The sequence below is a fragment of the Vulpes lagopus genome, chromosome 5, assembly GCF_018345385.1.
Source record: "Vulpes lagopus strain Blue_001 chromosome 5, ASM1834538v1, whole genome shotgun sequence".
NCBI classification, from domain to species: Eukaryota; Metazoa; Chordata; class Mammalia; order Carnivora; family Canidae; genus Vulpes; species Vulpes lagopus.
This window is the reverse complement of record NC_054828.1, coordinates 82,334,225-82,360,517: the sequence shown is the minus strand read 5'-3', so window position 1 is coordinate 82,360,517 and position 26,293 is coordinate 82,334,225. Positions and strand designations below refer to the sequence as shown.

General features: G+C 37.7%; 2 protein-coding genes across 3 annotated transcripts in view; both read right to left on the bottom strand.

Annotated features, from left to right (window-relative positions):
- The window catches only part of PHTF1 (putative homeodomain transcription factor 1), a 40,140-nt gene extending 35,942 nt beyond the window's left edge, over positions 1 to 4,198 (bottom strand). Inside the window, exons 1-3 of one of the 2 annotated variants that reach the window (XM_041757308.1) lie at positions 3,807 to 4,198; positions 3,440 to 3,514; positions 2,741 to 2,797 (exon numbers count right to left, since the gene is read on the bottom strand). In XM_041757308.1, coding sequence (XP_041613242.1) covers positions 2,741 to 2,797; positions 3,440 to 3,484 — 102 coding nt within the window. In that variant the 5' untranslated portion in view covers positions 3,485 to 3,514; positions 3,807 to 4,198. The remainder of the gene's footprint in view (positions 1 to 2,740; positions 2,798 to 3,439; positions 3,515 to 3,806) is intronic. The other variant, XM_041757309.1, reaches the window with a different exon arrangement.
- Positions 4,199 to 6,366: 2,168 nt separating this feature from the next.
- Positions 6,367 to 26,293, bottom strand: part of RSBN1 (round spermatid basic protein 1) — a 45,399-nt gene continuing 25,472 nt past the window's right edge. The window contains exons 3-7 of the mRNA XM_041755886.1: positions 20,167 to 20,304; positions 19,703 to 19,845; positions 12,995 to 13,162; positions 11,603 to 11,711; positions 6,367 to 10,963 (exon numbers count right to left, since the gene is read on the bottom strand). Of these exons, the coding sequence (XP_041611820.1) occupies positions 10,493 to 10,963; positions 11,603 to 11,711; positions 12,995 to 13,162; positions 19,703 to 19,845; positions 20,167 to 20,304 (1,029 nt within the window). The 3' untranslated portion in view covers positions 6,367 to 10,492. The remainder of the gene's footprint in view (positions 10,964 to 11,602; positions 11,712 to 12,994; positions 13,163 to 19,702; positions 19,846 to 20,166; positions 20,305 to 26,293) is intronic.

Below are 26,293 nucleotides of genomic sequence, written 5' to 3'. Positions count from 1 at the left end.
ATATCAAAATTTCTTAGTAAAGCAGTCAAATCAGTTCCAAAGTGATTTACGGCCTATCATCTCACATATATACCTTATACTCCAATCAGACAGGGCTACTTGCTCTTTTCTAAAACAAGTATTATATTTTTGTAAGTATTTTTCTTCTTGTGCTCAGCACCTAGCAAAATCCTTAAACACAGTAGCTCAATAAACATTTGTGGAAGAGTTCATACCACTTTTCATACTTCTATACTGTTTTCCACAGTGGTTGTACCATCTTCTTTGGAAAGTGTCTATGCAGGTCCTCTGACCATTTTAATCAGATTATTTGCTTCTTTTAGTCTTGAATTACAGGAGTTCTTTGGATATTAGCCCCTATTGGATATATCATTTGCAAATATCTTGTCCCATTCAATAGATTGACTTTTTATTTTCTGGATGGTTTCCTTCCCTGTTTTAAAGCTTTTTATTTTGGTGTTGTCCCAGTAGTTTTTGTTGCCCTTGTCTGAGAAGACATTTAGACTTTTTATGGCCAATGTCAAAGAAAATTTTCTTCTAGGAGTTTTATGTTTTTAGGTCTCACATTTAGGTCTTTAATGCATTTTGAGTTTATTTTTGTGTATGGTATAAGAAAATGGTCCAATTTCATTCTTTTGCATGTAGGTGTCCAGTTTTCCCAGTACCATTTATTGAAGATTGTATTTTCCCCATTGTATATTCTTGCCTCTTGAATTATATTTTTATTATGTAATTTCCAATTTTATTGTACTGTGATTTGATGTTAATATTCTAATTACTGTTTTTTAATTTTTTGTTAAAAATATTTATATTTGTATAATCTAGCTTTAAATTGCACTACTTTGCACCCTATACTTTGGTCAATTTTTGTCTAAGTCTTAAAACATATTTAAAAGGATATCTTGGCTTCTCTCCCACCATCATTAGACAGTGAAATTCATGTCTATCTTGTTGACTGTATTCTTAGCACCTAGCACCTGATGTTGGTATATCAGCTCAGTAAATTTTTAGAGTTGTCCTTAATTTTATTCTTGCCACTGCTGCTAAATTAAAAGTATACATTAAGGAGTTATCAGGTACATTACCTCATGACAGAACAATGAATAAAAACAGACATCATAGATAGGGTTAGTTAAATAAGCAACAGACAACTGAGTTCCTAGTATGAATCAAGATGTTCTAAGAATGTAATGCAAACGCAATTCCTACCTTTGCAGCCTATGAGGATGCACAGGTTAACAAATAACTTTGATTGGTATACTATAAGGAAGGTATGCATAAAATGGCGTGGAAATAAGAGTTGAGAAAATCTTTAGCTGGGTAGGGGAAGAAAGTAGGTAAAGCAATTCTATAGCAGTAAATAGAACCTTTTTAAGGATAAGGTAACCAAAACCTAGATAAACTGAGTGCTGCTTAGGATCACAAGGCTAGAAATCACAAAAAGAAGACCTAAGACTCAGTTCTGTGCTCTTTCATTACACCTTACTTACTATCAGTATTTTAGAGCAACTCACAAAAGACTACCAGGACAGGATTTAGAGACTTACAAAATAAAATGTGGGGGGTTATTCATCCTGCCCATGTCCCTTTAATATATTAAAAAAAAAAAATCAAGGACTGTTACAAAGTTGTGAAAGTTAGCCACGTACCATGTAGTCCTAACAACTTTCTAGTTGACTGGCCTATAAAAAGAATGCACTCTACAAGAGTTGGTTAAATGGATTTCACCTGAGATTTAAACATCCCAGTCCAATCAAAGTGACTTAGAGATAAACAGAACTATTAAATTGTATTACACCCAGACACACAAATATTTTTTAAAATGTTAAGAAAAGGTCTGAAGCAAATCTTTAAAATAGCAAGGTCCAAAAACAAGAATCTGCCAGTCATTATTCAGCACTTTTCAAGGAAGGAAACACTGAATCTGTATTAAATACTAATCTAAGTATTAAAGTCAATAGAGAGAAACATTCTTTTAGGGGCAGGGATGGTCTTTAGGCTTTTCCACATCTCTCAAGACTATGGTGATTACATTTGGCTACCAAGCAACCTTCCCATGACTAATTTGCACCACCCTCCCACCTCCTCCATCCAGTACATGTTGAGCCCATAACCCTGACTTTGGAACATTAGATTATTTAACACCCCCCTCTGCTATTACAAGTTAATAAACTGGCATTCTGAATCATGTATCAGCTTTTGGTTGGTTAACATGAAATTACCCTAACAATCAGCTCAGTTCTAAGTGCAGTGCAGAAAAACGTTTAAGAACCTCAAATCTTAAGACCAGACTCCAAACCAGTAATTGAAAGTGATTCAGGCCACAAATGGATTCGATTTGGCTTGCACAGGAATAGAAAAAGGAGAAAGGAGAAAGAAGGTGGGAAAGGAGGTGGAGGAGGAAGAAAGGTGGCAGAAGGGAAGAGGCTCTAAAAAATCTGGATATTTCACATAAAAGTGCATCTTCTTGGCTTCTCTTGAAAACTCTGAGGCTCTGGAAGTCCTGGGACTGCATTGCTTTCCAATTCATCATAGACCAACCACTCCTTTCTATTTCTCTGATACTGAGGCCAAATGTCAATTGTTATTTGTCATTCTGTTTGCAGTGTTGTCTTCCTTATAAACATCAAAGAATAAAGAATGCCATACCTGGTGGATAAGTGCAGGTTTTATAAAAAGTACAATCCACTCTTCACAATAATTCAGTAAAACAAAGCTAGAATCAAAGAAATCAATTTACCTTAATCTGAGTCTGTTCGATTGACTTTTCCCATATCTGCTGATCATATGCTCCAATCTGAAATAGGGAGCAGGCTATTTAAATGATGCAAAGGAAAATCCTTCTACTTAGGTCAAATCTCACCAAAGACATGAAACTCTTAAGTATCAAAATGATATCTGGAAAACGTTTATGGTTCTCAGAGGTTAGAATAAGTTATTATTTCTAAGGACTGTTTCCTTCGAAATTCTAAAGTAGCTGGGTCTAAGTTAAAACGCTATGTCTAGAGTATTTCAAATTAAGTATTACCTTACAAGATATTTCCACTTCTTAAGGAAAACATCAGTAGGGAAACTAGAGAGGAATAAAAGGTAACGGGCAGCTCAATAAGACTGTTGACAGTACCAATCTGAGCTGTGAAGATAAAAGTTTCAGGTCTAAAAAAACAGCAGCAGTTGGATCAGAAGCAAACTTACAAAGCCTTGTGTAGCATTGTGTGATGCAGCCTGGAGAAGGGAGGGGATAGAAAATCGTATTCGGGGACCCGGGGCTGAATTTAAAAGACCTAATGACCTTGTGCATGGGTTTTCCCCATTTCTGTTGAGAGACACCATGTACAAAATTCCTGGTACGACCACGCTCAGGGAAAACTAACGGGACTTTCTTTGCGGGAGCTTTTTGCAGGAACTATGCTCTACAAGTAAAAAAGATTGACATTACCTTCTTTTGGTACCACGATATAGCATCTCTCTCATTTGAGGCCATCTGTATTTCCAGCCAGAGAATGGGATTTCACTGAAAATGAAGGAGAGCGCGTCGGTGAGTCCGGCGGCTGGACGGTAGCCTCCCAGCTGGGGGAGAACGCAAAGGTCGCTCCCTCAGCCTCTCCATGGGCCGCCGACCGGGGGGGAAAGACAAAAACAGAAGCAACCCCCAAACCTTTGGCGCAGTGGCGCCCGGGGAGGCTGCGTGCGGTACGCGGCGCGGGTGTGTTGAGGGCTGCAGGGGAGGGAGGGGAGCGCGGGGAGCGCGGGGAGCGCGGGGGAGGGGGCCCGGAGTCGGGCTCGCCCCGGCGTCCGGCTCTCACCTGGCGCCCGCTGCCCCGCAGTCCGCCGGCCGGGCCCTTCCTCCTCAGTGGCCCCGGCCCCGCCAGGAGGCCGGGGGCGAGCCGGCGGGCCCCGCAGGCCGCATCCTCCCGCTGCGGCGGAGACGCCGGCGCGGCCGTTACCATGGAGACCGCGGAGGCCGCCCGGGCCTCGGAGGCAGGCAGCCGGCCGCCCAGCGTCCGGAGGGGGGCGGTCGGCTGCCGCGGACCCGGCGCGCTCCAAGCCCGACCTACGGGGTCGCCGCGCTGCCCCCGCAGGAAGCCACGGCTGAACTGGGGACGCAGGGGGTAGGAGTCGAAGGCGGGCTCGGCCAGCCGCCGGGGTACGGCAGCGGCCGCGGGCTGAGGGCCCCCCCCGGCGCGGGCGGCGGCTTCGGGGCGGCGGGCGTGCGGCCGGGCGGCCGGCGGCCGGGACTCAGCCGGCGGGGAGCGGGGCCAGGGCCGCGCCGCAGCCCCCGGTACGGCCCCGCGGCGGCTTCCGCTTTCCGGGTTTGGCTGCGAAGGTGGCTCCGCCCCCGCCCGGGCCGGGCCGCCAACCTCCGCCGGCGCGGGGCTGCGGGGCTGCGGGGCTGCGGGGCTGCGGGGCTCCGCAGCGGCAGGGCCGAGGCGGCTCCCTCGGCTCAGCGTCCGGGTGGCTTGGGCGCGAACGGCTCTGCCAGCCATCCACCTGCCGGCGGCCGGTCCTGATGTTCCAGCGGCTCCCCGCGCATCCCCGTATAACACTTCTTTGTCTTACAGGCTTCTTTGTGCTTCGTCATTCACTCGGTCTCGCCGCAAGGGCTGTGGGCTCGGGGAGCTCGGACCCCGGACCGGCAGGGCTCCCTGGCAGGAGCCTGGCACACAGGTGCGCTCATTCTTGGCTCAGCGAACGGGCTGGGCTGCGCTCCTGACTGACGCCGTCCTCGGCCGGGGGGGAGGGCGAGGTGGGCAGCGGCTGGGCGACTCGCTTCCTCCCCGCCCCCGCAGCTCCGAGGTTTAGGCTCTCCGCCTCATCCAGGCCAAGGGAACGGGAGGGCCCAGGCTCGGGGCAGTTCCAGGGCACTTTTCCCAAATGAGGGTGGGGGAAGGTGGCGGCGGGAAGGACTGTTTCTAGGTTAAGAATTCGAGCAGGCTGGTAGAGGTCAGGAGAAAGAAATGGTGGAACCTGAAACTGATAATTTACCTTAGTAAGATTATAAGCTGCTTTCCTCATTTTACTGCACTTTTTTTTTTTGGCCATTAATGGAACACTGACCCCTAACGGCCATTTCCAAGCCACTTGCTTGCCCAGCAGGTAGCATTTGAGTCAGGTAAAGCTAGTGACAGATGATGGTCACACCAGCTACCACTTCAGAAAGCCTAAGAAATGCGGTCCTAAGTTTTAAGAACATTTATCTAGTAAGCTGGGGTAAGGTGAAGTCCCATTTGACAAGGAAAAAGCCACTAAGAAGTAAAAGTAATTTCCACAGAATTAAAAATTATTTCACCCAGGCATGATTTTTTATATTGCACACATTGGCTGTGGTTTCCTTTGATTTTGCTTCCTGACAGCTTTTCCCAGCCTTAGAGTTAAACATTACAATTCTGTTGGATTTCAGATAAATGGCCAACTTGAAAAAAAAAGATAAATGATAAATGAAAAAGTCATCATTGTGTATCTAAATATTTGCTTTTAGACATGAATTACATTTTACTTCATTGCTTAGCTGACAGGGACTTTTGGGGAAGGAAGAACAATCAGATAAAGTTGCATTATGGAATGGTAGGAAGTAGCAAGTCATCTTCCAGGAACCCCTTTTTACAAAGTTTTCCATGCTTTCTAAGGCTATCACTGAACACTGCATGGGCTTTGAACCAAGAACTGCATTCAAATCCCTGCTCCAATTAAAGAACTGTGTGATCTTAGGCAGTTTATTCAACCTAACAAGCCTGTTTTCTCACCTCTGTTTATTTTTATCTTCCTACTAAATACTAAAGGCTGTGAAGATTAAATGAGATACCCTCAAAGAAAGTGCCTGGTTTGACGTAGTTGCTCAGAGAACATCAGTTTCCTTCCCTTTCTTTTACTAAACAGAACCAAGGTCTATTAGGGCTTAGCAAGTATCTCAAAAACTCACACAAAAATTAATGAGGAAAAAAAAACATTGTGTTGTGTGACTTAATACATTAGAGACATCGAAAATGTCTCTTCACCATCTTCATTAATACTGCTTCCATGAAAAAAAAAAAATACTGCTTCCATGTACTTTGAAAAATACGGACATCACCAGATTAAAAATTTAAGATTGTCCTCTCTTAAGTAGATGTAAGCATCAGAATGCACAACTGCCAGAAATACCAACCGTAGCTTTTCTTCCCAAAACTAGTTGCATCTCCGTATGATGGAATTTTCCCATTATCTATGACCTTTTCTTTCTTTCTTTAGTAAAGAAAATAAGATTTTTCTAAAAGATTAGAAAATGACAGGGGACATAGAAACAGGGGGATTAATACTTTAAAAACAGGTTCCAGGTAGCTAGAATTCACATGTACTATTCATTTTCTCATGAAACAGAAGTAAAGGACAAATCAGACTTTTGTTTATTAAAAAAATACTTTACAGGGGGAAAAAAAAAACCTCTATGCATTCCATTGTCCTATTTTACAAAGAAATAGCTTAACAATTTAACACACTTAGACAGCTACAAAAAAGCACTGTGTTAAAAGGATTATTATTCACACAAATTTAGATTTAAGACTATTCATTAAAAACCTTTTTAAAACACTCGTTAATGTCAATAAACAAACTAAGGCCACACAACGCAAATAGTCCGCCAGGCAAATTATACATTTCATCTATATGCAAAGACCTCTTAGATAAATTAAAGCCACAGGAAAAAAAGTCTTAGCTGCCAATCAAAATGGAGTTTAGTCACAGAAAACACTATTACATGAAAATTTACAACATGTGATAGAAGTAGTACATAAGTATTTCTTTAGAGAATTGAAAAGTGCTATATTAAGAGACAGTGGTCTCAACTACATGCACAAGTGGATCATAAAAAAATTATGAAGAAAATGGAAGGCCATAATATTTATGGAGATACTTGCTTTTAAAGCAACAAACTTTCAGGATGAGGATAGGTCCCTTATATGCTAAAGAAAAACATTTGTCTTGTACATTTCCTCTACTTACTGCATGACCAATAAATACAGCTACAACTTGTTTAAAAAAAAAAACTTAGCAGAAACAAATTTCTGCCATGTACTACTGAAAAGCTTTTTTTTTAAACCTGTAGCAATGATAAAATAGATTAGAAAGACACAAACTCAATTATCCTAAAGGTATAAATGCAAATAAATTTTTAATGGCAAATACAGATGAAAATATAATGGGCTAATATTAATGATCAAGAATATATTCACTAAGGGTTTTCTTGAATCTTGGAGTCTTGTTTCTAAATTAGTTTTCATTCTAGACACTATTTATAGAGGGAAAGGCAGTAAGAAAAAGTTTCTCCAGGCATTAAGTGTGAACTTTATGCCTATTAAGACTGATGCAAGATGTTACAAGACATCTTTTCCTAAGGTTTGGTAAAGGATTTTATTTAACAAGCTCCATTTTCCCCCTACAAGAGCTTGTAGTATTAGTCAACTGATACTCCAACTGTCTCCAAGGGGAAAGGGCACCTTTCAAGTTTTAAATTAAAAATAATTAAGTACCAGTGAAACAAATTCTAAGTACTGAATAAGCAAATTAAAAGTACAATGAAGCTTAGGAATTCATTTTTAAAGAGTTAAAACTTTGGAGGGGAAAACTAATATGTAGGTTTTTATTATTGCTTTATGAATTTGGGATACCTCTGAATCATAATCCTACTCCTAGCATATCTTGGTAATTACAGAATGACTTCTGGGGCAGGGGGAAGACTTTTATCCTTATCTATGAATACCATAGGATCATTCTAGTTACTAAGTTAGGAATATTCATTTACTGGGTCCTTTCCATAAGCACATTTTTAAAATATCCCTCTGCTCCACAAAATACTCAAACTTACAGCCACATTCTGCAAGTAATTTCAAAGAGTTGGCACAACAGATAATATACCAAAAAGGAAGATCAGCTTAAATTTCAGTTACAACTTCACTGCCATCACTACTTTACAAATCAGAAGACGCCAGATTGCTCCATGCCTCACTCCACCAAACCAAGTAATTTCAAGATTTAGAAAAGTTGCAATCATTTGTATCACTAAACTAGGATACAACTTTGAAAGCAGTAAGAAACTCAAAACTTGAGCTTTTATATTCATCAGTCTTTAAAGCATGCTATTAAATCTAATACTCACATAGGACATTCAGTTTCCAGATACATTACTAGCTAAATGTTTCTCTCTCCATTCTATTGCAATTCTAACATACAATGAATTTATTAGTACATGATTTTAAACATTTGTATACTCTTTTAATGTGTTTATATTGGAGGTGAGGGTAGAATGTTTTATTAAAGGAAAATAGGGATTTGCTTTTGATTGTAGGTCTTTGCAGATCCGCTGGTTCCTGAGTGATTAAACACAGTGCTGGCTGTCAGGAGACAGTCTCCTTGTTTATTAGTAATGACCAGCTAAGATGACAGATGGCATCTGCTGGATGGCAAGTGGGAGTGGGGAAATCGGATCTTGGAAGACAAGAAAAATAAAAATAAAAAAAGTTTTTGCTTTAACAACCTTGTTTTCATGATTATTTTAAAAAGCAAATGTTGCCTGAGAAGAATTCTATTTTGCACAGCCTAGTAAAGCTCTATGAAATTCTTCTGGACAGAAAAACAAAAACAAAACCCAAATCCACACACTTTTTTGTGATTAACCCCTCCCCCCTCCAAAATAACAAAAAACACCCTCAAAGGCAGGTCCCTTTAAAAACTAGTCTTGATAAACTAGAATTTACCCTAGAATTTATACCCAAGATTTTAAAACACCCCTGCAATAATCACATTACTTTTCATACCATTCTAATTACCTTATTTACAAAGATAACTAAAACCAACATCACTTCCAATTCATAAATGGTTTACATTGAAATGTTTCTCTATTTGTCTTCATCCTTTGTAACAGAGAATACATACATATACATATATATAAGGAATAATACAGATTCTAACTAATCACTGCAGTATTTGCTGATGGTTACTTTTCTATCGGTTTACACAGTGACCTCTATACTTTGCTAATATGCATTTAACTACACAACAATATTGCACAAAGTAATATTTATATAAGATTTAGCCTATTTCAGAATATTTTAGAGAAAATTCATATTTGATATTTCAAAAGATGCAGCTAGGTTTTCATGGTGACAGACATAATAAAGCAGCATCTTTTTTTTTTTTTTTGCCTATGTTAATGTAAATATTCCAAATCTCATCCTCCAGGAAAAAAAAAATCTCCAAATTGCACTATAACCAGGTAGATACAAGAATCTGGTCTTAGGTGTGGGGAATACTCTTCCTTTAATGAACAAAAGGCCTATTGTATTATTAACTAAGAAAAAGTGAAATGTGTATCATGTTAACATTCTAAAATAATAGAAAGTTAAGACTACACTAGCTATAAGAACTGTGCCTGTTTGACAAAAAAAATTTAAATACTCAGGCACTAAGCATTAGGTTACCTGAAACTCTAGGATGAAGTCTAGTGCCATATTCTTTATTAGACCATAGCAACACAAGTAATAGTAAATAAACCCAAGTATTCAGTTAAAACTATGAAGTGTCTCAACAGATCTTTATCATGAAGAGGTTGATGCCAAGTGACAAACACAGTTTTTCCTAAGTATCATGCACAAAATATGGCAGCCTCATCAGAAAGATATCATTCGAAGTTTGATACTCCTGATCAATTTAGGAAGCAAAAGTATCCACACAAAGTGTGAGGATGCTAAGTAGCAGAACGATAGAGTATCATGTCAACATTATCTCTTTTACCCAATTATCTTCCATAGTTACCATGTATTCTAGAAGAGATTAATGAACCATGGATAATGAATGACCAAGGACTATTCATCTTTAGATATTTTTAATTGAAATATCCACTGGGCTTTAAATAACAGATACAAAAAAGACAGTTTGGATCAGAAAGTGCTGTGCTTTCTCTTTTGTTAAGAAACCAGAGAGCCACTGAATTTTCCTTAGAAACTACCTGTTTTTTATGGCTGGAACTTACTTGCCCATGTACAAGATGCAGGAACTCCTTCCTGTAATCTATGCCATTTTTACCGTAGAAATTGAATCTGTGCCATAAAGACACAGGTACTAAAGCATAAATCTGATCTTCTATCATAAAAACAGCAAATATGGCAAAAGACAAGGCAAGATAAAATTAAGGGAAGTGAATAATTTACCAAATAAGAATCTGTTATTCCAGAGAATTCTCAGTTTGATTTGAAGAAGAGATTGAATTGTTACCTCACACCTTAAAACAGAAAGTAGCAGCAGACCCACTATTACATACTGTACTAACGGGATAAGATACAACTCTTAACTTTGCATAATCTGTGTAAAAAAGATATGCTTGACATTTGTGGAATGTCATTTCTCTTTATAGAATTATAGGCAAGATTTCTCCAATAAAACTTAACTTAAGCCAGTTATAAAACTATAACTTCACATCAAAATTTAAAAAAGTTAAAAAATGTGTTTGACTATGTACATATCACACAGGAGTGCTCGAATGTTCCTGTAGATTGTGTTGCTGGTCAGAGTCCAGTCTACTTTCCACCTTTAAAACTGGAATAGGCTGAGTCATCTGATCTTGCTGGAGGTTAAGTTCTGATGAAGGGAAGGACGATGAAGCAGTTGTCAAAAGCTGCATCTCTCTGCATGTTTCTTCAGATTCAGTTTTTACCCTTACACACTGGGAGTCAATTTCTAATTCTCGCTTTCCAGTTAAATCACAGTCCATGTTAGAACTGCTTTCTATGTTTTGAGTGGCTTCCACAACAGGGTGGTACTGTTTAAGCCTTATATGCCAAGCTAAGCTGCACACTGCAGACACTGTTTTGAACTGATGAATGACATTTCTAGGGATGAAGTAAATATCATTGTCACACAGCTGAATTCTAGCATAACGAATGCCTTCCCGCCTCATTTGGTTTAGTTTAGCTTCATCCACCCACTGTACACACTGCAGAGAAAAGAAAAATTGCAAAACACTTGAAAATATATAATAATTTAGTCAAATAAAATTTTAGAATTAACGCAGGAAAATAGAACTAGGGCCAAATGAAAGACAAGCATTACTAAATGACAACTTTCTAAAATCTCCTGTAACGCCTGGGAAACATTTTTCCTCATGTTTTAAACACTACCTCTTTAGTGACAAAGTACAGGCTTGACCTAAGGAATCATTTAAACAACTATTTCAAAATGCAGCTAAATATCAATAATATATTCTTTGACATAGAGAAGGGCAAAATGTATCTGCTTCTGCATCTTTCAACCTTTAGCAGGTGAGGACACACAGTGCAATAGGGTTATCAGCTGAGACTGCTTATAGCCAGAACTGAGAAGCCTAAGACCCTCTGAAGCCTAAGACCCTCTGACCATCTGGGCCCACCTGGCATTCCAAAGATTAAAGGGATCGCAAACATTCTGCTTGGAAAGGCTCTGTTTTAAGGACTTCAACACCCTCCACACACCGCTTTTATAGTAATAAAATTAAACTTACTATCCCATGTATCTAATGCAAATGCAAAATAAAATGGGTATAGGCACTTATTTCTATTATCTCACTTGAAAGGTAATAAGAAAGCAAGAGTTTTACCTGGGAAACTGGAGGTTCATGAAGGTCTAACTGAAGTCTCTGTACAACATCAGTAAAATCCTCAGCATGAAAACAAATCACATCTTTGGTTATGCGAGGTTGGTCACTCCTAAGATTAACAAAATCAAACTTTAGAAACATGCATTTAGAAACATCCATTTCATAATGGAAAATGATGACAAATTTCAATTCTATTCCTGGACATGCTATTACTAGCATAGAAACAAACCCTCAGTTCCTACAAACACACTATACATTTGCTTCTTTAATCAACATTTAAAAAATAAATAAAACACCAATAAAGTTTTTTTTAAAAAATAAAAATTAGATTGTTACAAAATCAAAGTAACAATGACTAGAAACAATTTCATTCTAAACTAGTTGCATCTACACCCTCTCACCACTCTGCCTCAACATTTATTTCCAGGCCACGCTGTAATGTCATTATCAGGATGGAACACAGTAGAGAGGAAACCTACCAGCCACATAAATATCACACCTTCAGCTGCCAAAGTAAAGAGGAGAAAAAAAAAGCTGAATGATCTACTTGAAATACTGTCGAGCTATGCCTGAACTAGACTTCTAAAAAAGGTCAGGTCAAACTCTATAGTAATACTGAAGGCCCTGAACTTACAAAGATGAAAAACAAAACAGTTTTTAAATAAGCTAAATTCTATGCTCTGAGCTGTGGGTTCCAACTGAATGTAAAAGGGTGCAGCCATTACGAAAAATAGTATAGCAGTTCCTCCAAAAATTTAAAATAGAATTATCAAATGATCCAGCAATTGCACTTCTTCTGGGTATATACCCAAAAGACTGAAAGCAGAAACAAGAAGAGCTGTTTATTGACAGCAGCCAGAAGATAGAAGCAACCCAAGTGTCCAATAATGAATGAGTGCAGATCAACAAAATGTGCCATACACATACAACGGAATACTATTCACCCTTCAAAAGGAGGAAAATTAATAACATGGTACAATATGGATGAACCCTAAGGATATTAGGCTAATGAAAATAAAGCCAGTCACAAAAAAACTACTGTATGATTCCACTTAAATGAAGTATTTAAAGTCAAATTCACAGAAACACGAAATACAATGAAGGTTACCAGGAGCTGGGGAGAGAGGAAATAGGGGGTGGGGTTATAACGGTCTAATGGGTATACAGTTACAGTTTTGCAAGACAAAATGATTCTCTAAATCTGCTTCACAACAATGTAAATAAACTTAACACATTTGAAATATACACTTAAAATGGTTAATATTTTTCATTTTAATTGTTATGTGTATTTTAGCCACAATTTCTAAAAAAGTTAGTATCCAACCTTTTAAATTGAGTCCACATTTTCTTAGACAACATTAATCAACCTTGCTGTGAGTTCCCTTAACTTACCATTCACCAAACTGGACAGCTTTCAAAACCCCAACAGCAGCCGTACTCTGCCAGTCAAACCCCTGACCTACATGGTCAGCATGAGCTCTTGTCCTGTCTTCAAAGAGGACTTCACGGGGTTCACTGGTCCGAGGTAGGTACTGGAGATTTTTTATTTCATTCATTGATCTGTGGTTGATTTGGTTGTGAAGTAAAGGAGGGGAAAATATTAACAGCAATAAGGTGAAAAAATCTGCTAAAATATCAAATTTTAAATAAGATCAGGACTGATAAGGATTCAATGGTTTTATTCATAGCATTTTAACACACTATATTATAATGCTTAATGTGATTACCTTCTTCTCTCAGGATGTCATGATAATATAGAAGCTGTATCTGATTTGGCTCAAAGGTAGTGTTGGAATATATAAAATTTAGTTTCTAGCAACAGAAAACACAATTCAAAGTTCAAGGCTGTGGGTTTCTTTACTCTGACTCATCTTAACTCTCAAAACATTCCACTAGACTTGATTCAAGATGATAAACTGAGCATGTACATATCTCCTTCTATATTAAAATGAAAGTAAAAGGCTTCAAATTATTATGGTGGGGGTGAGGGAGAGGAGATACACAAATGGATAGGAGTACAGAACTAATAACTATTGATACTGAATATATGAACTAATAACTTATGAGCTAATAACTATTGATACTGAATATATGATAATTCATTATATCATCATCTGCTTTTTTATGTGCTCAAAAATTTCCAAATATAATAATAAAAGGTGACAGTAAAGGAATGAATAAGAATCAACAAAGGAATTAATCAGTTAATGAACAGTATCAACAAATTTCTGGAAGATGATTACTAATGTCTTGGACTAATAACACTGAGCAGAGAAAGCCATAAGCCTAGAATATACAAGAAGGGAATGGCAACTAAAAAGGCAGCTGGCCTGCCCAAAAGATCTTGGGGAAGCTTAAGACACAAAGAAAAAAGTAAAAAAAGCCAAGTATAATGATAATAGACAGAAATGAGATAAGGCTGAGAAAGGGGGAATTAAAGTGAAATTCTGCACATAAAACCTGCCACCTCTGTAAGTAAAATGAATTCAGGCATCTACCCCCCTGGAAAAGACTATAATTGACCCACCTAGCATCCATTTCTCATATTTATTTCCCTGACAGAACTCTGATTCTCATTAGGTATCTCCTCCTATCCCGTAAAGGACCTCATTAACAAGTTTCAGGGGTAGATCCTGATGAATCCTGACAAACGCTGGTAAGCACATTCCCCTTGTTGGAGACTGATTTAAAAATGGGCATGAACTGATTCTGGCCAGCAGTTAAGAGAGGAAATCTGCTAAGGAGATTTCTGGGAAGTTTCCTAGCCCCTAAGAGAGAAGTAAAAGAAATGATAGTTTTTTCTTCTATTGCATATAACCAGATCCATATGTGATGCCTAGAAACATGAGTACAGAAAGAAAGCCACTGTGAGTACAAAGCCCAGGCAAAGAGAATGACAGAGCAGATAAAAGAAGATCTGATTCCTTGATAAATGTACTGAGTCACTGGAGTATATATAACGGTACCTACAGCCAAGTTCTCTGGCCTTCTTGATATATGGGATAACAATTTATTTCATGAACCAGTTTGAATCAAGATTTTTATTGCTTGCAGCCAAAAGTGTCCTGATAAATTTTCAGAAAAACAACAACAACAACAAAATTCTCTTCATATTCTTCTCTAAATACAATGAACTTACCATAATCCTCTGGCATGTGGACATATCCTTTAAGGTCCAGTTCTATGCCTATTAGCTCTAAAGTGAAACCTACCTAGTGATAAGGCTCACTAAAATATAAATAGAACACTAAGGCCAATGCTTTATTTCTAAATATGAATGAATCATATTATATAAGAATCATCAACTATATGAAGATAGCCTGTAACAGCCTGACAAAGACCAAAATAAACAATGCTGAAATGTAAGAATTCAAAAGAAAGGCTAAATGTCCCAAAATGAAAAGCAAAAAAATAATAGAAAATATGAGGATAATCAAACTGAGAGATCAATTACTCAACCAACAGTAGTTTCAGAAAGAAATAACAGAGAAAACAAAGAGATTACCAGGGCAATTAAGCAAGAAAAATTCTCCGAAATGAAAGGAGACATGAATCTTTAAATTTAAGGGACCTATCAAACAACAAAAAGGATTAAATAGAAGAGTAAGAATGAAAAGACCCAAAGATATCACTGTTAAATTAAGCTTTCAGAGAGGAAAAGAAAAAAGATTACCTACCAAAAAACCCCAAAATTACACTGGCATTAAGACTTCTCATAAACAATATTACATAAGAGAAGACACTGGAGTAATGTTAAAAGTTTTTAAGGGAAAAATGTATCCTCTGGAATCCAGCTAAACTATCAATCCTATTTAATGACAGAAAAAGAAATTTTCAGACATATAATGACTCAGAATACTTTCCTTTTGTTAGAATATTACTTGAGAATGTGCTGTAAAGGAAGAGAAGGAAATAAGCATAGAAAGATGACAACTGTAGGTTAATGTAGAAATGCATTAAGAGGGAAGTCCTAGGGATCCCTGGGTGGCGCAGCGGTTTAGCGCCTGTCTTTGGCCCAGGGCGTGATCCTGGAGACCCGGGATCGAATCCCACATCAGGCTCCCGGTGCATGGAGCCTGCTTCTCCCTCTGCCTGTGTCTCTGCCTCTCTCTCTCTCTCTCTCTCTCTCTCTGTGACTATCATAAATAAATAAAATTAAAAAAAAAAAAAAAAAGAGGGAAGTCCTAGGTTGATAACTATGAAGCTTTTCACATTGAAGAGAACACAGAGCCCCAGAAGATTTCCAGGTAAAAAAAAACAATGAAATGTTAGAGTAGACAGTATGATTAAAGTTCTGGATACCTGAGGATACGATAAAGCCACAGAATCCAAGATAACTAACAATATTAAAAAAAAAAAAAGCCAAAGTCATAGTCATAGAGTAGAATGTATGATTTTAGAAAAAAAGATTTGGAGCAAAAAAGAGAATACAAAATATGAGGACTATGGTCAAGAAAAGTACATGTCCCCCCCCTTCAAAAGAGGCATAAATCAGAAACTGCAGGAAAAATAGAATAATTTTGGTTTTAAAACAGCATAATCCAAACATGAGACTATAATGTGGCATGATTTTCAATATCTAGGTGAAATACAGGAAAGAAAGATCCTTTTGTATATTATCCCTTTGAGGGTTAACACTGCAACTTTAGAAATTTTTAGTCTACTGGTTAGGTCTGCAGTAAACTTATCTTCCCATATTATTATAAATGCCATTTACTGACTTTCAAATTGTAGAATATACCTATTGACAATGCATATAAAACCTAATTATGGTTTTAAAGCAGAATGTGAATTCATCTTAAAAATGTAGAAGCACAGCTGACAAAAAGCTGAAAGGGGAGGAAGAAGGTAAAGAAAGGATCATTTAACTGTTTGGAGAACAGGAAGGAGTCCCTATCTATCATACCATAAACTGACAAATTTCCTGCCACAGTCTTAAAACAAAAGGCATTGAAAACAGAAATGGTTTTTGCCCTTGGTTAAAAAAGTGTAAGTCTCTGAACGGAAAGATGGCCAGGATTTTTCATTACAAACCCTACTGTACCATTTGACTTTTTAAAACCCTATGCATGTATTTAACTTTAAAGTCCATAAATCCAAAGATCATCTTCATTAGCAGTGTCCTTGATAGCTAGACAGCTTCTCACATCAATTCTACAGTTTTCAGCAATAAAAAGTTCTCATTAACATAAAAAGATGACATTAGTGTTTCAGTTCTGATTTATTCACTCTAATTCAGTCTTTTGAATGCCTCACTTAAGAATATTTAACCCCAATAAAAATAAAATTTGATAGCCTCTCAGATAAGTGGAGAAAAGGTAAATTATTAAGTAAATGAGGTTGGTACAACTGCTTAACTACTTGGAAAACATGATGAATGTCTCCCTCTGTCCTGAAATCAATACCAGGTACATAAAACATGTAAATACTGAAATCATCAAAGTACTAGGAGAAAATGGAAATGAATATTTTGTAATACTGAATGAGAGAAGGTGATTCTAAGTCTGCCACTAGGAGAGAAACTTCAGGAAAAAAAAAAACAGATCTGACAACGCATAAAAATCTGTGAGTAAAGAAAAATAAACCAAGGGAGAAAATTTTTTTTGAGTAAAGAAAAAACTGAAGCTGAAAGAAAAAAATGAGAAAAATTGCAACATAAAAAAATGTAGTCATAAAAAGAGAATTTTAAATGAAAAACAGCCTAGTAAATATATGGGTGAAATGAAAAGGGAATCACAAAAAAAGAAATACAAATTCCTCAAAGAAAAACTAATTAAAACAAGACATCTCTGCCCATCAGATCACAAAGTTAAAAAAAAAGTTAACGGAGGGTATGGGGAAAAGGTACTATCTTACTATTTGGGTGGAAGTATAAATTGGTATACTTCTGGATCAATTAGAAATGTGTATATACTCCGTATCTTTAAAATTTCTACTAAGAAAATAAACATGTATATGAATAAAGATACATATATCCACCTACCTACCCACCAACCTGCCAGCAATCAGTGATGTGTTATACATTTCTACAACCAGCTTCAGGAGAAGATGGCTGATTGTAGCTGATTTGCTTATTTCTGTGGTATAAATACTCCCAACATGGCCAATTTCAAGCAACTAATGTGACCTCATTCAATGTGGAATTGGGAGGCTAAGAATGGCCCTGTCCAGCAGACCACTGTCATGTTTGTCAAAATTCTATTTACACTGAAAAACTGAAAGAAATTTACACTAAGAAAGAACTGGTTAAGTAAATCCTGATACAACCATTCAGTGAGAACAACACAGTCATTTAGAAATGATGATATAGCTGCATCTTAATATAACACATTAAATTTAAGGGATTAAAAAAACCACCAAGTTTTAAAGTAAACATACATAAAGAAGGAGTTCATCTGTGTATAAAATTTAGGAGTATAATACAGACTAAAATTTGAAAGGTGAATATGCCTAAATAGGTGGGATTATGGGTATTTTGGCCTTTTTACTATTTTCTATTATCTGATTTTTCTAAAACCTTATAATAATCAGGAAATAATAGTCACTTCCTTTCTGGAAAGATTATAGAACAAAAATTGTATACAGTACTTAAGAATTTAGGATTTCCAGACTTATCATCATGATATACAACTGCCATGGTCTAAGCAATGTGCAGTAGTTTACTGCCAGCTTCCACCATGCCATCATCTTATATTCATATATAGTTTTTACCAAATATTTTCATGCAGTATCTCAAGTACCTAAGGTTATTCCATACTTGGCTTTAGCATTATTCCCCTATAAGCTTTTTTTTATTTTTTTATTTTTTTTTAATTTTTATTTATTTATGATAGTCACACAGTGAGAGAGAGAGGCAGAGACACAGGCAGAGGGAGAAGCAGGCTCCACGCACCAGGAGCCCGACGTGGGATTCGATCCCGGGTCTCCAGGATCACGCCCTGGGCCAAAGGCAGGCGCTAAACCGCTGCGCCACCCAGGGATCCCTCCCCTATAAGCTTTAACGTAAGGGCTAGACTACTCCATTAAAATTCACTTCTGAGAGTGCCTGAGTGGCTCAGTCAGTTAAGCATCTATCTGCCTTTGACCCAGGTCATGTGATCCCAGGCTCCTGGGATCAAGCCCTGTGTCAGGTTCCCTGCTCAGTGGGAGAGCCTGCTTTTCCCACTCCCTCTGCCCTACCCCTGATGGTGCTCTCTTTCTCACACTAATAAATAAATAAAATCTTTTAAAAATAAATAAATAAATCTCACTTCTGGATACTTATTTGGGGTTGTTATTTCCATACTCTAAGCAAATATAAATCATTTTCAATCTCATTAAATGAGATTTTTCATAGTACTAGAATAAATCAATCTATATCTGTTTTAAGTATCTGAAATACTAAATATGTTAGCCCAGTATGAATGACTATAGGAAATCTACATTATTGGTTTCATTCAGCAAACACTGATCGCCAACTATGGGTCATGGAGACTGAGAAGAATAAAACAGTCACTGTCCTCACAGCTCAAAATTTAGTAAAAAACAAAAATATGTAAACAGATCATTAAAGAACAGAATGCTGTGTGAACAAAGAGAAGGAAACAATTGTGTATGGAAAGAAAAGTGTCACAAAGGAAGTGACATCCAAGTTTAGTTTTGAAAATTTATTAAGAGTTTGTCAGGTAGAGAGGAAGATGGGGGGGGAGATGCCATTCCAAGTGAAAAGAATAGTACTTACAAAGCTGTGAAAGACCATAATTTGAAAACTAAATTCTTCAAGGCTGGAATAGAAACAGATCTAGCTAGAAATACAACCGGATTATGAAAGATTCCTGTAGCCACACAAAGAAGTTTGGACTTTTATCTTGCAGGCAGGTAGGATCCAGGTTTTAAGAAAATAGGTGAAAATTAAATTTGTTTTTTTAGAAGGATGCCTCACTCTGATGACCAAGTAATGAGTGGACTGGACTAAGAAACTGATCACTGAAGATTCCTTAAGACAGCTCTTCAAATAATCTAGACAAATGGTTTTTCAAACTGCTCAGGTCTCAATCATTTTTATAACCAACGAAACTTTTAAAAAATGCTTTTGCTTATTTGGGAAAAATAAATGTTTACCGTCGTCTTTTGAAGGGTGACTTTGGCATATCTGCTGTAGGGATCATCTGCTCTCCTGGCCTTACCCACATGATTGGCCCATCATCACTCTGGGACCTACACTGGAGTCGGAGGCTGGAAAGTGTACCCCAGGGCAAAGTCATCTAGAAGTCAGAAGAATGATTCACATTAAAATTTTTTTGTTGTTGGTTTTTTTTTTTTTTTACTATTTACAAGTTAACCCAAAACCAAAAGAAAGCTCTAGGAAGTTTACTTTGTATATGTATATGAAGAAATAAATGCTATATAATAGTTTATAGGTAAAGAAAGAGTAACTGAAGTTAATTATTCTAAACATTTCTATTTAAAACATTGGAGAAAATTTAATTTTAATAGAAAAGATTAACTTAATATTAATATTTTTTTAATAGAAAGTGTCCGCTAAAGTAATGATCAGAACTCTAATAACTGGAATTAACACTCACTTTCAGAAATGGTGATTCTTCTAACATATCAAGGAACTCTGGGAAATAATCACCAACTTCTTCATCTACTGCTCCAACAAGACTTATCTGCCGCATGGGACCTGCTCGGTAGGTGCCACAGCAGTATGTCCTGTTGACCTGAGATAAAATGAAAGAGGGGAGAGAAAGGACTGAAGTACACTATAATATAAGAATTAGAATATTGTTTCCAATGTTGCTATTTCTTCTACATACTAAAAACTCAATAGTCAGTACCTTGTATAAAGTTTGTAGTTAGAGAACGGTGCCCTATCACACTGACAAACACATTAATCTGATAAGTGCCACAAACAGAAATTTCAAAGAGCAAGCTAATCTATGATCCCAACATCTCAAAGAAACATTGAAGACACTAAGATACACTTAAACTTCTCTGAGAATGATGATTTTTGTACTTTGTAAACACTCTAAAGTGGTATTTAGGCAAAAAAAAAAAAAAGGGTAAATAAGCAGGAAAAATTGGCAGGGCAAAGGAACAAAAAAAAAAAAAAACCCCAAAAAAAAAACCAAAAAAAAAAAAAAAAAAAAGGACCATGGTCAGATTAATCTTCCATTTCCATTTTGCAGTCCCTAATCAAAAACTTTCACATCAGGCCAATACCAGGCTGATTGCTACCAAACCCAATCTCCCTTAATTACTTGAATATAAGATCCTCTACCCTAGGCAAACTGATCTTTTTGTCTACCCAACTTATGCCAAACATACTTCCACCTGCAATGATTTTTCTCTTAAACCAGCCCTACTTGGAATGTTCTCTTTTTTGCCAACACAAATCTTATCCATCAAAGATCAGTTCAAGACTTTTCTTCTGGAAGTCTTCCTGGTCACCCTTCATGATCTTTTCCTTTTCTGAAATCTAATGTTATCTGTAAGCACTTAAGACATATATTTTTTTGACATTTTCTTTATATCAACTCTCTAGTGAATTTAGAGCATATTTTATACCAATTCGTAGCCCAAGGAATCCTAGCATTCAAATGGAATCTATTAGTAGTCCTGAAACTTCTATTACACTCTATGTTAACTAACTGGAATTTAAATTAAAAAAAAAAAAAAAAACAATAAATGGAATCTACCAATTCAAAACAATCTGATATTATTCTTCTAAGTCATTTCTTGTATTTTCTTGTATTCCCACCTCCAATTTCAAATTTCAAATGAATGTTTCTCAAGGGTCAAGATGGATCCATGCATACAGATGACTAGACTATAAATGCTTAATTCTAACCAGAACTTCCACCTTGGATCAGTAACCAAACCAAACATTCTCTACCTTAGTTAAGGTACAGATGAGGGGGGTGCCTGGTGCTCGATTGGTTATGCAACCAACTCTTGATTTCAGCTCAGGTCATGATCTCAGAGTCAGGCTCCGCAGCCGGCGGGGGGCGGGGGGGGGGGTCTTCTTGAGATGTACTCTCTCCTTCTCTGTCTGCCTGCCCCTCCCCTTCCACAAAGGCAAACTCTCTCTCTCTCTCAAATAAATAAAGAAATCTTTAAAAAAAATTCAATTGTCTAAAATACTACTAATTTTGCCTCAATTCAAGGCACAAACAACCATTTAGTATTTTTTGTAAAAGATTTTATTTATTTGAGAGTGCATGAGCAAGAGAGAAAACAAACACAAGCAAGGGGAGGGGGCAGAGGGAGAGAGAGAAGTAGACTCCCCATTGAGCAGGGCTTGATTCTGGGACTCCAGGATCATGACCTGAGCCAAAGGCAGACGCTTAACTGACTGAGCCATCCAGGCGACCCTCCCCTCCCAATCTAGTATTTCTTACACAATTCTTTACTCTTAGTTCCCTAGCAGCATTTTTAGAACCTACTATTTTTCTTCTGTAGACAATTTAATAGCACTTCTATTCATATACAATACACACAGAAAAAAGGTCTTAGCTCTTATTCTCAAATGTCAGATTTCTTAATTCCTTATAAATCTTTCTCAAGAAAACCTTATACAATCATGAAGCAGCAACTACCCACAACAAAAGTTACCTTGCGTATATTTGTATGATTTACTTTCTATTCATTTGTATGATCATCATGCTATGCAAAGCCAGAGGAGGCAGACTGGGAAAGAAGATCTTGGAATACAGAAATAAGGGGAAATAGGGACGCCTGGGTGGCTCAGCAGTTGAGTGTCTGCCTTTGACTCAGGGTGTGATCCTGGGGTCTGGAATCGAGTCCCACACTGGGCTCCTGCAGAGAGCCTGCTTCTCCCTCTTCCTATGTCTCTGCCTCTCTCTCATGAATAAATAACATCTTTAAAAAAGGAAATAAGGGGAAGTAGAAAAGCTTTTCTTTTTTAAAAGATTTTATTTATTCATTCATAGAGAGAGAGAGAGAGAGAGAGAGGGGGGGAGAGAGGCAGAGTCACAGGCAGAAGGAGAAGCAGGCTACATGCCGGGAGCCCAACGCAGGACTCAATCCCGGGTCTCCAGGATCACACCCCGGGCTGCAGGTGGCGCTAAACCGCTGCGCCACCAGGGCTGCCCTAGAAAAGCTTTTCTAATAATCACTATTCTAACCTTTCTGAGCCAAGCACCATAAAACAATTAAAGCAGATTAATTAAACTTCCATACCAGTTCTAGGAATAGCATGCTTTCAGGGATAATATGAGTCTGTGTGTCACATTTTGGTAATTCTCACAGTATTTCAAACTTTTTTATTATTATTGTATTTGTTATGATGATCAGTCCTCTTTGATGTTACTACCTGTAATTGTTTTGGGAAACCACGAACCATGCCCACATAAGACAGTGAACTTAAATCAATAAAAACTGCATGTGTACAGACTGCTCTTACTGACTGGCTGTCCCCCCATCTCTTTCCCTCCTCCTCAAGCTTAGGCCCTATTCCCTAAGACACAGCAAAACTGAAATTAGGCCACTTAATAACCCTACAATGGTCTGTTTAAGCGAAATAAAGAGTCACATGTCTCTTGTTTTAAATCAAAAGTCAGAAATGATTAAGCTTAGTGAGTAAGGCATGCCAAAAACTAGGTCTCTTGCACCAAACAGCCAAGTTGTGAATAAAGGAAAATTTCTTGGAGGTAACTGAAAGTTCCACCACTGTGAAACACACAAATGATAAGAAAGAGAGTTTTATCTCTGATATAAAGAAAGTTTTAGTGGTCTAGATAAATCAAAGCAGCCACTACATTCCTTTAAGCCAAAGCCCAATTCAGAGCAAGCCCCAACTCATCAATTCTCTGAAGGTTGAGAAAGGTGAGGAAGTTGCAGAAGAAAAGTTTGAAGCTAACAGAGGTTGGTTCATGAGATTTAACGAAAGACTCCATATCCGTAACAGGAAGCGCAAGGTGAAGCAGCAAGTGCTGATGCAGAAGCTGCAGCAAATTATACAGAAGATCTAACTAAGATAATTAATGAAGATGGCTACACTAAACAACAGATTTTCAATGTAGTAAAAAACAGCCTTATATTGAAAGAGGGTGCTATCTAGGACTTTCATAGCTAGAGGTCAGTGCCTGGCTTCAAAGCTTCAAGGGACAGGCTGACTCTCTTATCAGAGGATAATGCAGTTGGTGACTCTAACTTGAAACCAAAGCTCATTTACCATTCCAAAAATCCTAGGACCCTTAAGAACTACGCTAAACCTATTCTGCCTATGCTCTGTAAATGGAACAACAAAGCCTGGATGACAGCACAGCTGCTTACAAAACATGGTTTACTGAATATTTTAAGCCCACTGTTGAGACCTACTGCTCAGAAAAAAAAGATTCCTTTCAAAACATAACTGCTCACTGACCATGCACCTGGTTACCAGAGCGCTGATGGAAATGTATAATGAGATTAATATTGTTTTCATTCCTGCCAACACAACATCTACTCTGCAGCCCATGGATCAAGGAGTCATTTCAATTTTCAAGTCTTTATTTGTAAGGCTATATAGCTGCCCAGAAATAGTGATTCCTCTGATGGGTCTGGGCAAAGTAAATGGAAAACCTTCAGGAAAGGTTTTACCATCCCCAATACCATTAAGAACATTCATGGTTCACAGGAAGAGGTCAAAATATCAATATTAACAGGAGTCTGGAAGAAGTTGAAACCAACACTCACGAATGATTTTGAGGGGTTTGAGACTTCAGTAGAGTCAGTAACTGCAGGTGTGGTGGAAACAGCAAGTGAACTTGACAGGATTAGAATTAGAGCCTAAAGATGGGAATAGATTTTGCTGCAATATCATGGTAACACTTTAACAGGTAAGGAGCTGTTTCTGACGGATGAGCAAAAAAAGAAAGTGGTTTCTTGAGATGGAATCTACTCCTGGCAAAGATGCTATGAAGATTGTTGAAATGACAACAAAGGATTCAGAATATCACATAAACATCGTTGATAAAACAGCAACAGGATTTGAGAGGACTAACTCCAATTGTGAAAGAAGTTATACATGGATAAAATGCTATCAAACAGCATCACATGCTACAGAGATATTGTTTGTGAAAGAGTCAATCAATGTGGCAAACTTCATTGCTGTCTTAAGAAACTGCCACAGCCACCCAACCTTCAGCAGCCACCACCTTGATCAGTCAGCAGCCATCAACACTGAGCAAGACCCTCCACCAGCAAAAAGACTGACCTGCCAAAAGCACAGATGATGGTAGTTATTAGCATTTTTTAGCAATAGAGTCATTTTAAAGAATTTGCACTGTTTCTTTAGACATATTGCTACTGCCCACTTAATAGACTGTAACAGTATAGTGCAAATATAACGTTTATATGCACTGGGAAACCAAAAAATTCATTGGACTTGCTTTATTGTGGTGGTCTGGAACCAAAACCACAATACCCCCAAGGTATGCCTATAGTTTCTGTACTAAAGGAGACAATACTCGGTACTGCACAAATGACATCTGGAGTATTAGTTCCCCGCTCTGGGCTTTAAAAAGTATGTAACTAGAACAATTAAGATGATTAGTGACTTGAAAATCATGTAAATTGGAAAAAGTGTGAAGAAATTATTTAACTTGAAAAGATTGAAGAAGAGTAGATTTATATAACTTTAAATAGAAAACAGGAATTGTGAGAAAGTTAGTTATCATTCATTTAATGAAAGTTTACTATATATTACATGTCAGACACTGTCCTAACCACAGATATAGCAAACCAGACCCACTCTTGGCCCCTGGAAGCTAACAGTCTAGTAGGGAGACACAGACACTAATCTAAACGAAAATTTAATTATAAACTGTGATGAATCCTCAGAATGGAATAAGACACTGTAGAAGAGAACAAGGGATCCTGATCTAGAGAATACAGTGTTCCTCGAGGTAACCGAGTTAAAATCTGTAAAACAAGTTTAAAGAAAACAAAATCCCTTAAGAATCGCCCTTTCCAAGGTCTAAAAGAAAGCTAATGATGCTAAACAGACAAAGCAAAAGAAAGAAATAAGGATGAGGCTGGACAAATGAGCTGTAGCTGGATTATGGAGAGCCTTGAAGACTACATTAAAGATTTGTGAAATCACTAAAAGATCTAAAGTAGTAAAAGGAAAGCTATCGATTTGCCTTTGTCTTTTTAGAGCAGAGAGGGCTTGGTATTTGTTTCATTTTCTCAGAGGGGTGCTGAAAGAGACTTAGGCTTCTGTAATATTCCAAATAAGAAACGATAAACTAGTAATGGTGGAGATGATTAGAAAAAGATAAAAAAATATATATATATTTGAAAAATATCCAAGAGATAAAATTGTCAGGACTTGGAGACAGACTGGATATGATAGAGCAGAGAAAAAAGTACCCAAAGATGTCTCCCAGGTTCTGACCTTTGCAATGAGATATAGAAACCACTCTTTCTACTGGGGGACCACCAGGTTTGGGTGGGAAGGTGTTATCTTAAGTTCTGAACATGATGAGCTCAAGTGTGTGGTGGGCTGAATAATGGCCCCCAAAGATATCCAGGTCCTAATTCCTGAAATCTGAGAACATCACCTTATATGGCAAAAGAACGTTACAACTGTGAATAAATTGGGAATCTTGAAATGGGGAGAGTAGCCTACTCTATCCAGGTGAGCCCTATTTATAATCACGTGCATCCTTATAAGGAGGCAGCACAGGGAGATTTGCAGGGAAG